The 16,581-nt window shown below is 42.6% G+C and overlaps 1 protein-coding gene across 1 annotated transcript; it reads right to left on the bottom strand.

The window, feature by feature from the left end:
• Positions 1–9,840: 9,840 nt before the first annotated feature.
• Positions 9,841–11,501, bottom strand: LOC126603047 (uncharacterized). Its single transcript, XM_050269810.1, has 6 exons — positions 11,451–11,501; positions 11,285–11,377; positions 11,051–11,194; positions 10,762–10,980; positions 10,549–10,682; positions 9,841–10,399 (listed from the first exon to the last, which is right to left on the bottom strand). The coding sequence occupies exons 1-6, from the start codon at positions 11,499–11,501 to the stop codon at positions 9,841–9,843; spliced, it is 1,200 nt and encodes a 399-aa protein (XP_050125767.1).
• Positions 11,502–16,581: the final 5,080 nt, after the last annotated feature.

The raw sequence follows: 16,581 nt of genomic DNA, 5'->3' as shown, positions 1-16,581 counted from the left end.
TTTATTTCTTAAACTTTATAAAAATTTCTTCATTTCCAATATGATTCATAAACATTATTATTTTATCAACCACACAATTATAATCTCAAAATATTTCCATTTTCTTTCAATTGACCAAAGTTCTCAAAATAAGAATAATTCTCAATTAAAGTGAAATTCTCGATTATTTAAGGCTGCATCTAATACTGTTAGACTGCCTACGTACCCTGTAACGGGATCAAGCCTTTCATAGTTCACATATTCCAAAATTAAATAAAACCGGAATATATTCCATTAATCCAACATATATCAAAATTGTATTAATATTCAAACCACATCAATTTGATCTCAAAAACATAATTAGGATAACGAAATTCGCATAAAGAACAATTGTCGGCTCCCTGGCCGTGCGCCGCCGCACCCGCCACCCCGACTCGCCGAAAATTTCAATTATTTCTAAAAATTCGCAAAAATTACAGAAATGAAGATCTCAATGAGAAAAGCAACTTTCATACCTGCAACCAAGGCCAATTTGGCCGAGAAATACCTCAAAATGGCAACGAACTGTTGGAAACCTTTGTTTTTGGGTGTTATTGATTCGTCTCCAAAATAATTCCGACGCCCCTACCAATGAATGGGCTTTGTTCCAGACCTCAAGAAGAGTCTAATGGTGGTATTAATTTGATGAAATCGTTTCAGAATTGGGGAAACAAAGGCACGGGTTCACCGCACCCACCGGTGAGGTTTTACCAAATTCAAGGCCAAATTACAGGGTTTTGGGGTGTAATAGGAAGAGGAAAGGCCATGGAGGGTTTTACAATAGTTGGATTGGTGAATTTTTCCTGAAAAATGGTGAAATTTCTTCGGAAAACTGAGCAAAACCCGATCGGGTTGGGTCACCCTTACATGGGTCGCGAATCCTCCACTCGCCCATTCTCTCCTTTCCCCTCCCGGTTCTCTCTTCCCATTGGTCACCTTTTACTCCCTCTTTCCTGATTGGCTCCTCTCTCCCTCCTTTCTCTCATTTATTTTCCATCTCCACCGCCTAACTTTTCTTACTTTTAATCTGGGCCACACACGTGGCCTTCCAGATTTGGCTCCAAAAATCTCAAGTCTTCTAGAAATGATAAATTTACAATTTTATCCCCGACTTTAAACGTTAATAACTTATTCGTTCTAACTCCGTTTCACGAACGGTTTGCGCCTACGCGTTTGTGAGGTCAAACTCTATTCAAAAATATAAATTTTGACCTCGAAAGGTCTACCTATTTTAAATAATTAAGGTCCAAACTTTAAACCTCGTAACTAGTTTAATTTAAAACTAAACTTACCCACATTATTATAAATTCTTGAAAAATCATATAAAAGCTCAATAATATAAATACATTGATTATTATAATTTATGGGAACAAAACTTTAAAAGTTCCCGGTTAAATTCTTCATAATCATAAATCGATTTATTTTTGATTTCCTCCCCATATTCATATATTTAAAATTTTCAGGGTATTAAAAGTATGGTCCGATTCTTGAGGTGGAAGACCCAGCCTTTATTGGGTTCCGGGGCATTCTTCGCATCTAGGTTGATACTGATGCTACTAAACCCCTCATTACCAATTTTTCGATGCCCTGCCCCTACAATGGTAACATAACTCTCCTATTGAAATATGAAGATTTGAGGGATTGCTGCTACACTTGCAAACACTTGGGTCATATCCAAAATTGCAATTGGAAGGTTTCTACAAGAAGGGACGGTGCAAACAGGTATAATGCGGAGCTTCGTACGGTGGCCATTTCTAAAGCTTCCATGAACTTGTTCCTAGAGATGGATTTTTTGGTGTCCTCAGCCCAGAAAAATAACAACCTTTGGCGAAAGAGATGAGAACTAGATTGTCACATGGAGGGTGCATATGCAGTCAATAAGGTACGAGAGCATCTTAGGGATAATGCCACGATCATGTGTAGGACGGATACTCGTGGTACCCTGCTGTGTGCTGGCTATGGTATTATGGCGACAAACTCTGCAGAAGAGACATCATAGAGTTGTACTGATGTAGCTGACGTGCCGGGACGTTATTCGAGGAAGACGTCATTGCTCGATTGGGGAAACATGGACCACCTTGATAACCTTGGGACCTACCACCACAACATGGCTATTACCCTTGCGGTTAATGGACTTTTATTGGATAAAAGCTGGTTTGGTCCTTGTAAGATCCCTCTATTGGACTTTTACCAACTCAAAGGGTTTATTAGTAAGCCCATTTGAAAAGAATTTGGAGACTACTGAAATGACTGGGTCAGTAGGCCTATTGAAAATAATTAAACTGGAAAGGAATGAAACCCTACCTGGTCTGTCGACTTCGGTGACCAATCCTCTTATGAGTGGTGAGACTGCATCCTCATCATCCTCCTAGATTTCTTTAAAACATGGCATGACACTGCTTCAAAAGAGGAAAGCGTGTGAGGTTTCACCCACCTATTCCTCTGAGAAATGCCACAAAACTCTGTTGGGCGGAAAACTCTCCCGCTAATCCATTTTATGCAATAGGGGATCTAAGAAACATGGAGGCCGTGGTAGGCGTGGTGGAAGGGGCAACAATAAACTTTTGGTCGAGGTAGCTGATGAGGATATCAAGGAGGTACCCATTAGCCCTTATAAGGAATTCAAAGATGTTAAACTTTAAGGTTGGCTTGAAAGGAAGAAGAGTAGAGACAATTCTCATGTTTTATCGGTGAAGACTGGCTTCACCAGCCTTACCGAGTCCAATGAAAATCAACTGCCGAGGGCTTAGAAACCCTTGGAAAGTTCAAGATCTGCTGAGTTTCATTAAATAGCAAGCTCCTATTATGATTTTCCTATGCAAAACCAAATGTAACGTTAGTTCTTTGAAGAAAGTGCAATTGACTTGGGGTTTTTCTAGTTTCTGGGGTGTGGATTCTATAGGCAAATATGGGGGTTTAGGTATTCTGTAGAAGGAGGATATTAACTTGCGAGTCCTGTCCTTATCTTCTCACCATATTGATGTGGAAATTAAGGGCATCGGTGACTTAAACCACTGGCATTTCACAGGCTTCTATGGTGCCCTAAACACTTTTGAACGCCATCAGTCTTGGTCATTACTCCGTTAATTTGCATCCATTAGCTCTCTTTCTTGGGTTTGTGCAAGGATTTTAATGAAATTCTCCACTATTCAAAGAAGGAGGGTTGGCTTCCTTGCCCTTTGAGACATGTTCGCCTTCAGAGGAGCAATTACGGATTGCCAACTTACGAATTTAGGATTTTTGAGGAACCCCTCCACATGGAAGACGACTCGTGGGGGAGGCATCAAAGAGCATCTTGATCGATATTGTGCTTTAACTTCTTGGAAGGGTATGTTCCATATTTTGAAGGTGAGCTAACTTAAATTTGACAAATCAGACCATATACCGGTTCTGTTAGAGCTTGCTCAGTCTCATGTCAAACGAAATCATCATGTATTCAGATTCGAAGAGGCTTGAACTCATCATGAAAATTGTGAGGAGGTTATTAGAAAGGCTTGGAGCTTAAATGTGGTTGAGTATCCTATGTTTCAAGTTTATGAAAAGATTAAGGCGACTAGGGCGACCTTCCTTGAATGGCAATAGGTGAAATTTAGGGCTTGTGAAAATGAGATTGAGCAAGTGCGGGATCATCTTTGCTCGATTGATGCTTAGCCCTACTCAACTTCTTCGATCTTGGAGCGTTTGGTCTTATGCAGCGACTTGATTCTTTCACCTTGTTGAAGAGACTTATGGAAATAGCGGTCAAATGTGATATGGATGAAAGTGGGTGGTAGGAACACCCATTGTTTTTTTCACTAGCGAGCGAATATTAGGCAACGAAAAAATAGAATAGTGGCCCTGATGGATAAGAATGAGGATTGGCAGAACAATGATTATGAGATTGAAAGGGTTGCAATTAATTACTTTGAGTCTTTTTTTCGCTCTCAGTCTTATCCTTCCTCGACTGATGAGGTGGTTGAGGCCTTTGAGACTCGAGTTACGGAGGATATGATCTGTAATATCAATTTGCCAGTCACGACATAAGAGGTCAAGGTTGCTATATTCCAGATGCACCATAGCAAATCACCTGCTTTGGACAGAATGTCTATGCTTTTCTTTTAGTAATATTGGCCTATTACTGGTGTGGATGTGAATAAGGCGGTGCTTTCTATTATGTCAGCCGACCAAATGTTGAGGAAAAACTAATTTCACGCTGTGACACATTTCATCCCGGAAGGTCCACCTAGATTCCGAATTGAGTTGTGCTGGCTGACACTGAAAAGGTGACGAAGCCATAAAGTGTAGTGATGTGGAAAATGTGAATAAATTTAAACCTAAAGTGTCTAAATGCAAGAGTGTGCATGTGAGAAGAATTGAACCCAATTCACACGTGATCTCAAAGCATAAGTAAAGTAGAATAAAGGTAGGATAAAAATTATACCATCGAAGGTAATCAGCTATACCAAGATTTGCCAAGACTCCTTGTTGACATGAAAGCTCTGCTACTAAAACCTAGAGGGGTGAAAAATAAGGGTGAGTGGGCCTAAAAATAAAGCTTTGTAAAAACCTTTTCGAAAACATATTAACCCCTCGCATAAAATAAGTACAGTTTCCACATATAACATACTACATATAGTATGAAAATACTTACCGTAAGCAGCAATATCCTAACAACGCCATACTTCATAATAATTTGTAAATAAACACATAACACTCAATAGTCACAATATATATAAACAAACATATCATATTCAATGTTCATCGATAGATGCTGACACACGAGTTCATGCAGAGGTATTCTAACATGAACATGATTGGGTGTAAAGAAATGATTTATGCTCTAGTACTACAACCACTTGAAAACTGGTGCTATGTGCATTACATACGAGTCCTAATTGCCTATAGCAATCTAGGACATGGCTGACACTTACAATGAATCACAAGTGAGTGTACGATGTGATGTGAACATATACGTGAAGACTAGCCTTGGCCTGGGTGAATACTAACACTAGTGTAGTAAAAGATGAGTAGATAAAGTATATATGATCATGCAAAATTAAATTGATAATTCTAGTCGACAAAATACTATTCATGTCCACAAATATGATTAAGGCATCCCATAATAATACGCATACTTATGCATTCTGCAGGATGTAGCATAATTTCATAAATTCTGTCAATATGCTGATTCTTAAAACATTGGTCTAATCAAGGTATAACGTAGAAAATTATTTATTAAGCATATATGGAAACTAAATAAAATATAATATTTAAAAACAAAGACCCATTCACAAATCATGTCGTCGGGTCGAACCCGCCTTGCCGGCACTGAAAATCCTTGCGATTCATTTCACCTAAAAATGAAACCATTTACATAAATACATAACGTACTAATGTAAATACATATTTTTGTACAAAGTTTGGCTAATAAAAGAATTATTTTAAAACAATCGAATTTCAAAAAACGTAGGGCGGCTTTAAGTTTGGTACATCGAGAAACCTAAGGAGGCACCTCAAGTTCCTCTACGCACCACCACAAGGTGGCTGCACAGGTAGCTAGGCACCAAGGACAGGGGAGCCCACACGCACCCTCATGCGCGCGCGAGTACTAGCATACTTGTCTTCCTCTCGAAGGCCCTGGTTTTGCAAGTTTTTTGTCTGACTTCCAAAGCCCATTTCTAGCTCGATACTTAACAAAAATCAATGATTCAAAGACCTAAATGAACTAGGAAATGCAGGGAATAGATCTATACCAAAGTCTTACTGAGTTATAGTTGGAGTTGGCTAGAAAAATGGCCTAAATATGGCTTGACGACCATGGTTCATTTTCCAGAAATCTGGGGAAATCCTTCCTTGAGATGCTTTCTGCATTAGATCACCCCTAAATCTCATATTTAAGGTTAAAAACATCACTGGGAGTTCAAAATAAGAAGGATTTGAGGTTTAAGGTCCTAATGATTACCTTGATTGTGGATTGTGGAATGTTGCCGTGTAAAAGGGCGACGGTGTCACCTTACCTGTGTCTGTGCAGTGAAGGAGATAGGAAGCTAAGACGGAGGGTCCAAGGTGTGGCCTTGGATTCCTTTGTGTTTTCACAAAAAAAAAAAAGTGAAGATGGTGACTTATTATGGGTGGCTAGAGAATATGGTGAGGGTTGATGGTGTTAGGGTGGAAATCTGCACTTACAGAGAGAGACAAAAGTTAAGAGGGAATGGTGAGTTTGAGAGATGACATAAATAATGAGGGGAAATGAGAGAGTGAGAAAGATGATAGTTAGTGAGAGAGTGATTTGAGAGAGTTAGAGAGAAAGTGAGAGGTTGATACAGTGAGAGAAAACATGAAAGTGTGGGGAAGGAGTGGTGTGGGCCCCACTTGGCACTTAACACAAAGTCACAAAAGACAATATAGAAAAATATCTCCCGTAAACATGAATTTACCAAAACGCCCATCACGCTTCGTAATTCATAAAATCTTCGTTGTAACTCCGAATTCAATTTCGCTTGTACCCATGTGTCTGTACTGTCAAGTACTTCAAGAATAAGATAAAATAAAGCTCATATGCCTCACGAAATAACTGTCAATAATGAAAGTCAATAATCTCTCTTTTAAGGGCATTTTTGTCAATTCACTTTTTAAAATTTAATAAAATCATAAAATTAGGAACGGGTTGTCACACATGGCACTAATTGCTAAGCAGTAGGACCCTCGCGATATGTCTCAACTTTGCCCCATTAGTCTTTGCAATGTGGTGTACAAAGTTATCTCCAAAGTTCTGGCCTATAGGATTAAGATTTTGCTACCCCATATTATCTCGCAAGACCAAAATGCGTTCGTGCCAAGAATGACCATTTCGAACAACACCTGTTTGGATCAAAACTTGAACTTTGGGCTCAGGAAAGGGGCTGGCCCAAAGGGATGCCTAAAGGAGAGCCGGCCTAAGCCCAGCCAAAACCCAGAAAGCAGAAAATAGGCTTTTCTGACTTGGTACGGCTCATGAAGACCATTTGCTCACCTACCCAAAAGCCAAGTGGTATATACTAACCAGCTATACATCCCATAAAGTACTTTATAATGGCAGAACAAGTAATATAGCTGATGAGTCACTGTCTCTCAAGTTGCATTCGAGCAAGGCTGCTGCTACAAGAGGCCAAGCTGAGTTGTCTAAAAAAGAAGAAAGAGAAGTCAGGATTAAGGACACTCAAACAAACAAACAAATGCAAGCACAAACTCTGCTTAAAGCCAGATTTACCTTCAAAACGAAGCTGTAGTCAGCCCAAGCCTCAATCCCTCTAGGGACAAGCCTTCACTCAAACCCTTGTAATAGCTCTGCTACCCTGTTCAACCTTGCTGTAGTATCGATTTCTCTTTGTAAACTCCTCTCCTTACCTCTCCCTAAAAGCCCTCAAGGCCTACACCTAAGGCCCCACAAAGGCACCTCTCAAAGTTAACGCTGTCCTTCTCTTCCAGCCTTGCCCGATAAGCAGTGCCCGACGAGTCTTGCCCGATAGACCGTGCTCGACGAGCCTTGCCCGACAAAGCCCGATGGTGAAGCAGAAGCCCGACAGCAGCCCTCAACCGGCGCCAACCTCCTGGGGAGCTGTGCGCTCGCCGGCCAGGAAACGTCCCTCACGGAAATTCCTGACGCGAACATAGTTTTGGCACGCCCGGTGGGATCATACACTTTGTGATCTTGCCCGACAAAAGGTTTCTCTCACCCTTTTCTCCTACAAATGGCAGATCAATCAGGAGATCCTTCTTCCCCATCAGGACAAGTGGTCCTAGAAAGCCCAACTTCATCTGAGAGATCGGAAGGGAAGGGAACTAGTGAACTACAAGCTACTATGATCTAAGTACTAAAAAGCATGGAAAGAATCTCCTTGGAAACCAAGGGAGAAGTGAGTAGACTCTGTACATTAACAGGAAATCTACAGAGAAGACTTGATCTGGAGTTTTCTACTCCAAAAGGGGCTCAGGAAAGTGGGATGAGCCAAGTCACCATGAGAAGTGAACCAATCATTCCCTTATTCCCACTATTAGAAGAAGAAAAGGATAAGGGAAAGAATAAAGTGGTTCCTGAAGGGAGTCAACCTGTGATAGAGCTAGTTTTGGAAAAAGAGCCTCCCAACTTCCCCTTATTATCATTTAATAATAGGAGGCAGAGCGAGCAAGAGAGAACGAAGTATGGAATGCCTGTAATGATAGGGGAGACTAGCAGAAAGGAAGGCACCACTACTTCAGATAAACCTCCACCTTAAAGGCCACCCCCGTTGGCTAATAGGGGAGGGGGAACTAACTGGAGGAAGCCCGAACCAAGGAGAGAAGCAGGTACGGGCAACGACCGGAGCCCAAAGATCGACACTGCTCTCATCGGTCATAATGATAATTCAGCTACTCAACAGCGGAGGGAAGAATTGGCTGAGCTAAGAATGACAGTAGCTCAAAATGCTCAACCGAGGACCTGCCCAGTGTTCATGGTCACTTACCAAAAGCCTTATCCTGAATATATTGACGAGCTAAATCCATTCCCTCTCAACTTCAAGATGCCTGCATTCCCAACGTTCACAGGTGAAGACAGTAGCGTGTCCTCCAGAGACCACATTTTCAAATTCTCCAATCATTGTGTGGCATATGAAGGCAACCCAAATTATAAATTGAGGTTGTTTGGGAATTCATTGGCTGGTTTAGCATCTCAGTGGTACTCTCTATTATCCCCTAACTCTATTGCCAACTAGGGGCAAATGGAGATGGCTTTCCATGAACAGTTTTACAGAATAGAGCCAGAATTGACTATCAATGACCTTGTTGAAGTCAAACAATACGATCATGAATCTACTGAGGACTTCATGATGAGGTTAAGGAAAACAAGGATGAGATGCCAATTCCCCGTTAACCAAGCGCAGCTCATATCAATTGCTCAAAGGGCTCTGAAATTACCTTTGAGGAAGAGATTTTATGATACACAATTCAACGAGCTGCAAGAATTGGTAATTGCTGCCACTAAGTATGAGAGGCTGTTGCAAGAAGAGCAACAAGTGAAGCACACTTCCAAGGTCCCTCCCTTCTACAAAAACAAAGCTGCAATTCATCGTGTGGAAGTAGGAGAAACCAGGCCAGAGCATGAGGGTGGCCATGATGAAGAAGACATTGACGTATGTGCCGCTGAAATGACCCCACATTTCAAACCACTGACGGTAAAAGGGCTAGTCCAACCTGTCAAAGATCAGAAGATCGTAATGAACGATGGTGGTTTCGTCCCCATGAAACCACCCAAATACCAGAGTTATTCGTTTGATCTGGCCAAGGCACCTGAGATCGATGAAGAACTGGTGCGGGCAAGAGTAATTTTGCCCGACAATACCAAAAAGATGCCCAAACCAGAAGAACTCAGAGAGAAGAAGTATTGTAAGCTACACTATACCTTCAACCATTCCATAGTCAATTGTGTCCAGTTTAGAGATTGGATACAAGACCTGATAGTGAAGGGAAAATTGTTACTTGACAAGCCCCAAGCCGGTATGATGGTGGATACAAACCCTTTCCCGAAGGCTCCTATCAGTATGATCAACCTTATTTAAAAAAGAAGAGCCGGGGTCACCAGTTGGTACAGCAGAGGAAAGAAAAGATCTCGGGTTGTCCTAACACCCCTGCATGAATAAAAGTACCATGAAGAGGACCAAGGAATCAAGATCATGCCCTAAGATTGTTGCTAACGAGGGAAGTAGAAGAAAGAAGAAAGTAATCATGGGGGGGAAGAGTTGCCCGAAGTCAATTCAAACATTAGCAAGAGCAGAGCAGGGGACAAAACACATGTTCATTCCAATAAGAAAAGGGTTACAAATCATCCTATTCTAAAAAATTAACATCTTCACTCAGGGTCCCTATTCGAGAATGGTATGTCTGCATAATGGCAAATATCCTACTAGGTTCGGCCAAAACGGTATGGCTATTTACAAGTTGGGACCTAGTATGCTCTAACTCCGAGTTTGACTTCTCTACTCCCTCAATTTGGTTTTCGAGGGTATCCAGAAGAGTTGCTTGTTCAGCTTTAAGAGCAACCAGTTGTTCCTCCAGCTTTTGAATTTCAGAAGTAACAACTTTAACCCTTTCTTTTGTCCGCAAGCTTTCATCCATCAACCGATCAACTTGAGCGGAGATGCTTGACTCTTTCTCCATAAAGCATCTTGCCCGATTAGCTTGTCTATCAGCTATCTGGTATTGCTCCCTAAGAGCCCTTAAATTCTCAAAGAAAGAGAGAAAGGCATCGTGTTGAGGTTTTGATAGCCGACCAGTTTTGAAAGACTCAATTGTGACCTTTTCTAAATCACAAAGAGTTTTGAGGCTGAATAATGCATTGAAGTCCTTCCTCGCCCATTCTTGGAAGACTCGTTGTTGCTCTGAAGAACTGGAGGTTGTTGAAGTATGTCTTGAAGATCTCAACCTCGTCTCAAGCCGCCCAAGTGCTTCAAAAAGTTGGGGCAACTTAGTAGGGGTTGGGGATGGAAAATGAGGAGGATCCTGCACTGCAGCCCCTTCTAATCGAGCAATGCCCACTGGGGGGCAATCTCTGTCTGCCTGATCTTCTCAATTCCAGATGGGGGAATCTCTGTACCTCTAGAAGATAAATGAGGATGGGAGCACTTTGACTTACGGACCAAACGAGGGGGGGAAGTCTCTTTCAGAACTTGCTGCGAAAAGCCAAAATGACCAGGTCAAGACAAGAATACAGTTTGAGGCAAAAATAGGCTTTGGAGAGAAGAAATGTACCTGACTTAGCCCTGGGGTTTCACCAGGAATAGTATTAAATCCTCGTTGAGGGGAAGACTTTCCACCACCAGCAAGAGAAAATGGAGGTTCATCAATATCAACTATCGGGCACGCATGCGCCCATGAGACTATTACCTCTGAGGTTACAGGAATCTCAGGGACTATGGGTTCATTATCTGATACCACTGATGGAAGAGGTGGCTCATATACCGGAGAAGGCTGCAGAAAACATGAGTAGGAGTTAATTAGGAATTCAATTCAGGAAATCAATTTGGGAATAATGGCTCACCAAGTTACTGCCCTCATCCACGAAGTGCAACATAACTTCTGTAGAAGGGTCAAACTGAGAGGAAGGAGTTGCATCCAGGGCAGGAGAAGAAATCACAAACTTCATAGGAGGGCCATGACTAGGCAAGGAGGCAGATGCCCCAGCCTAAAAACAGATAGAAGAAGAAGAAAGATTCAGGCATTAAGGCCAGAAACTATAGAGTTACTTAAGGGTTGAAAAGGAAGAAAAGGGTACCTCTGAAGGGTTGACTTGAGGAGGAGAAAGGCTGGTTTCTTGGGCAAATGGTGGGGAGGCCTCGGGCGGAAGAAGCTTTTCATCTCTTGCGGCCTGATTCGAATAATCAGATTTTGAGTTCTGTGAAAGCGAGAAGGGATGTGCAGATAAAAAATATAAATCATACCTCGAGTTCTTTGATAACGGTATTTTGCAGTTCTTCATCCTTTTTGAGCATGGCAACTCTTAATGGTTCCTCCTTAGAAGCAGTGATTGGTCTTTTAGATGCTTGAGATCCTGTTTTTCAAAGAAAACAAGAAGCAATTAGATAAAGGAGAAAGGTAACAGTTTGGTAAAGAAGAACAGAAACTTACTTAAAGATTGTTGCTTCTTTTTGCCTGCCTCGGGGACTGGAGCAGATGGGGCTGATGACTTAGGAGGAGCAACAGTTCTTGCTCTCTTACTCTTTCTAGTAAAAGTTGGTCGTGTGGTTTTGGGTAGAAGTATAGGATCAGGGTCTGACGCGTCGATCACAGCCGTTTTCTTTTGCTTGGGTGCTTTAATAATTGCCTCGGGTGTTTCTTTAGCTTCTGAATCTCCAAAGGATTTCGAAACATCCACACCTTCCCCAGCTTTTTGTCTTTCAGCCTCTGCTGCAGCGCCATGGAGAACTGCAGCATCAGCTGAGTCATCCTTGGACTCAATGGTTTCTGATTCAACATCCACTAGGGCCGCGGGGGCAAGCAAAATTAAGGTTAGAAGGACTTCAGAAGGGAAACATAATCAGGATAAAAAGAGAAGTACCTATCAGAAGTGACCGATTCTTCTCTTGGATCATCTCCTTCCAATTTTCAAGCTCGCCTGAGTCGGGGTATGACTTAAGAGAAAGTTGACTGAAAAGGCGGTTATGAGTCTCTTTCAAGTCTCCTCCATACTTCTTGGTCCATCTGTCTTCCCACCAAGAAGAGAAGAGAAGAGCGAGGTACATTCAAAGTTGAGGATGATGGACTTTCGGGTGGCCTGACTCATTACGTCAAGACTGCGCCGGGCAGCTCGGAAGATCACCTCAGAGGGATTTGGTAGTCGAAATGAAGTGCCACAATGGATAGAATCAAAGAACGGGACGGGAATAGCCTGCCTAAATCCTAACTGCCTGCTACAAAAGTTAGGATGATACACCTCCAAACCTCGGTCATATCTATTACCCCGAACTCCCCAGGCCAGGTCTCTCGGTTGAATGCAGCTAATGAATTTCTCCCTACAAGAAGGGGTAGCATCTTCACCAGGAGCATCTTGAAAGACTTGGTCAGAGAACCAAGGGTATCTCCTCAAGACCGACGCACCCCATTCTAAATCTGATCGAGTCCTACAAACTCTGAAGAAGTAGAAGCAGGCAAAGGTGGAGTGGTCTATAGGGGCAGCTTCAGCCAAGATTCGGGCAGGGGCCACACCCTCCGGGAACTCCAAGTTGGCAGCCCGAAACTCTGGGAAGTACCATTGAAGCCAAATTTGTATCATCCAGATAGGCCCATTCAAGTTGGTCTCAAATGGCTCGCCTTGAGTCATTTCGAAAAGGAGATGATAAAGATGAGAAAGGAGGAATGGGCCTGTAGCTACATCATTGAAATTATGAAGAACTTCTACTAAGGGGATCTATTCAACCCTCACCCCTTTAGACTTGTTAGGGAAGATATGTTTGTTGAGCCAATATAAGAGGAAATACATGTGCTCTTGATCTTTATCAACCCGAGGAGAGCTTGCCCCAAAATTTTCCTTTACGAAAGGAATGAAGCCTTTGAAGGAGGTCCCATAACTCTTGAAAGTAGCAGAGTTATAGTTCAAAGAAAGGAAAGTAGTGGATGAGTCTGAGCTTCCAGTGGTGGAGGAAGGAACCCAATCTTGAGTAACGTCCACTATCCTGCCCGATGGCCTTAAACCGAAGACCTGGGCCATGTCAAGAATGGTTGGTGACATGGGGCCCATGCAGAAGTCGAAAGTATTCGTGCCCGAATTCCAGAAAAAGGAGGGCAGAAGCAAGCAATTCGAGCTTGGGCGTAATGGAAATTTTCAAGAGCATGATTAATTCATAAATACCATTACTCATCCATTTCTGCTTAAAGATGGGCTCTAATTCATCAATCCATTGAGCCCAAGCAGGATCGTTCATCAGAGGAAAGCCTCGACGATATGACGACCATTTGGATGAGGAGATGCCCGACCTAGCCGAAAAGGGATTTGGGGAAAACCAATTATCCTTGGGCATGTTGCTTTCTACCACTGAAGGGACCCGAGAGATCCATGCGGGACCCAATGATTGTGCCCCATGCACCTCAAAGAAGAGCTCGGAATGCAAGCCTGCTCGAGGGCGATGCAGTCTGTTGAGTAGATGACGCAGAGTGACGATTCCTTCGCCAGATACGTAGGATGGTTGGGCTTGGCTAGATCCCGAAGCCATTTGATGAAGTTTGAGAGGGGGATACCAAAAAGAATCTGAAGGATTTAAAGAAATAGCTGGGAGAATTAGGAAACGTTTAAGTTACAGAGGGATTTCTTGCCGTGAACACAGGGGGTTGGAGGGTTCGATTGCAAGGAATTCGTGGGTTTTAATAAGGAGCTTTTCAATCAATATTGGCGCCTGGAATTCTAGGCTAAATATCAATTGAAGGGGGCACTGTTTGGATCAAAACTTGAACTTTGGGCTCAGGAAAGGGGCTGGCCCAAAGCGATGCCTAAAGGAGAGCCGGCCTAAGCCCAGCCAAAACCCAGAAAGCAGAAAAGGGGCTTTTCTGACTTGGTGCAGCTCATGAAGACCACTTGCTCTCCTACCCAAAAGCCAAGTGGTATAGACTAACCAGCTATACAGCCCATAAAGTACTTTATAATGGCAGAACAAGTAATATAGCTGATAAGTCACTGTCTCTCAAGTTGCATTCGGGCAAGGCTGCTGCTACAAGAGGCCAAGCTGAGTTGTCTATAAAAGAAGAAAGAGAAGTCAGGATTAAGGACACTCAAACAAACAAACAAATGCAAGCACAAACTCTGCTCAAAGCCAGATTTGCCTTCAAAACGAAGCTGTAGTCAGCCCAAGCCTCCATCCCTCTCGGGACAAGCCTTCACTCAAACCCTTGTAATAGCTCTGCTACCCTGTTCAACCTTGCTGTAGTATCGATTTCTCTTTGTAAACTCCTTTCCTTACCTCTCCCTAAAAGCCCTCAAGGCCTACACCTAAGGAGTAGAGGTCGCACTTGGTGCGATGGTAAGTGCCTTCGCCCATGAGCAGTAGGTCTCGGGTTCGAGACTTGGGAGCAGCCTCTCCATAAATGGGGGTAAGGCTACCCGACATTCACCTCTCCCAGACCCTGCGTAAAGCGGGAGCCTTGTGCACTGGGTACGACCTTTTTTTTAAACTCCTTTCTTCATAGCTATGAATTGGCATCGGAGCAAGAAGTAAATCTACAAAAAAAAAGGCAATTTGCTTCAGCCAAAATGTAAAGCGTTGTAACCAAAATGCCTTGGTTGATCTCTTCTATGTCAATATGGTTGACTGACATGAGAAGTACCTAAGACTCTTTCGTGGGGCGTAACCATGGAGCCTGCTTTAGCTACATTAAAGAAAGGCTTTGGAAAAATTACAAGGGTTGAAAGGAAAATGTCTTAGTGCCGCCGGTAAGGAACTATTGATGAAAGTGGTTGCCCAAGCTATTCTGTTGTACTCGGTGTATTGTTACTTGCTGCTTAAGTATTTCTGTGATGAGCTACACCAAATCATGGCTTCATTTTGGTGGAATGAAATGGGAATGAAAGGCGAATACATTACATGTCTTGGGATAAATTGTGTCGGCCAAAAGCGGAAGGTGGTCTTGGGTTCCGAAATCTCTATACCTTTAACTTTGGTCTCCTAGCCAAGCAAGGTTGGAGAATTATCTCAAAACCCCACTTCTCTTGTTGCAAGGCTCCTTGAAGCAAAATATTTGCTGAACTCCTCCTTTAAGGATTTGGAGGTTCGCTGTAATGCTTTGTTCGTTTGGAGAAGCATATGTGCCGCTAGGGAATCAACAAACGGGGGTCACGATAGCAAGTGGGGAATGGCCGGTTTATCTCAATGTGGGGGGATCCTTGTCTTCCTTAACCATCTTCGTTCCAGGTATTTTCTCCCAAAACATTTGGTATCTTTATCTTGGTGGTTTAGGACTTTATTACTGATGAGTATAGGTGGAATGGGGACCTTTTAAACTAAGTATTATCGTCGGAAGAAGTGGCCATGGTTTGATCTCTCCCATTGAGTAAATTTCCCACTACAGATAAACTTGTTTGGCATTATGACAAGAAATGACTGTTATATTACCTGCACTTAGATTCTCCCATCCTCAGTGTCAGATTCCTCCTCTTCGGTTTTTTCTTTCGGTGGGCTCTAGGATAAACAATGGAAAACTTGCTTACCTCCTAAGGTCAAAATGATGGCTTGGCGTCTGATATCTAATATCTTCCCAACGGGAGCAAACTTGAAAAGCAAAAGGGTCTTAGTGGAACCCTAATGTACTTTCTATGGTGCTAAACTTGAAACCACCTTTCATCTTTTGCTTGATTGTCATTTTGCACGATGCCTTTGGCTGTGTTCTCCTTTAGGTGTCCGACCATTTCATGTTGATGGTGGTTCTATGCTTGAATGGGCACTCATTTTGTCACAAAATTTAAAGCAAGCAGACGTTGACGGGGTACTTATGATGTTTTAGGCTATTTGGACTGCTAGAAACTCAAAATTCTAGGGTAATGTTGTTAATCCCCTGCCTCATGTTGCTGTAAACCGGGTATTCCACTGGTGGCAAGAATTCCTAAGCATTGATTTTACTCCGACTGCTTCTAAGGGTCCACTGATCACGCCAAAATGGGTCAAACCTTCATCTGGGAGACTCAAAATTAATGTTGATGGTGTTTAGACCATGAATTCCAAGCAGGGTGGAGTGGGGATTGTGGTAAGGGACTCTGATGGCCTTTGTCTTATGGCTCATTCCAAGATGTTTACTGATGTTTTCTCTCTTACGCTTGTTGAGGTTTTGGCTATTCGTGCTAGGCTTGAATTGGCGGTTGAAAGGGGTTTTCATAATGTTATTGTTGAAAGTGATTTGCTTCAGCTCATTACAGCTTTGAATGGTTCATCTATGGATTTGTCTCCTTTGAGACTTATTATAGAAGATGCCAAGACTTTGCTGTGGTCGATCGTTGAAGTCAGTGCTACTTACATTCGTCGTTAAGCCAACAATGTAGCTCACAGGCTTACTCGTTTTGGGCTCCATTCAAGGGTTGATTGTACTTGGATT

The sequence above is a fragment of the Malus sylvestris genome, chromosome 15 (genome assembly GCF_916048215.2).
Source record: "Malus sylvestris chromosome 15, drMalSylv7.2, whole genome shotgun sequence".
In the NCBI taxonomy this organism is placed as follows: domain Eukaryota; kingdom Viridiplantae; phylum Streptophyta; class Magnoliopsida; order Rosales; family Rosaceae; genus Malus; species Malus sylvestris.
This window is presented reverse-complemented; position numbering and strand designations above follow the sequence as displayed.

What these genes read in the sequence shown, in the direction of transcription:
- LOC126603047 (XM_050269810.1), bottom strand. Translation starts at nt 11,501, where the DNA reads ATGCTCAAAAAGGATGAAGAACTGCAAAATACCGTTATCAAAGAACTC. An exon ending in CCGTTATCAAAGAACTCGAG is followed by an intron (nt 11,378 to 11,450) that starts GTATGATTTATA and finishes TATTCGAATCAG; the next exon opens with GCCGCAAGAGATGAAAAGCT. An exon ending in TGGATGAGGGCAGTAACTTG is followed by an intron (nt 10,981 to 11,050) that starts GTGAGCCATTAT and finishes TGTTTTCTGCAG; the next exon opens with CCTTCTCCGGTATATGAGCC.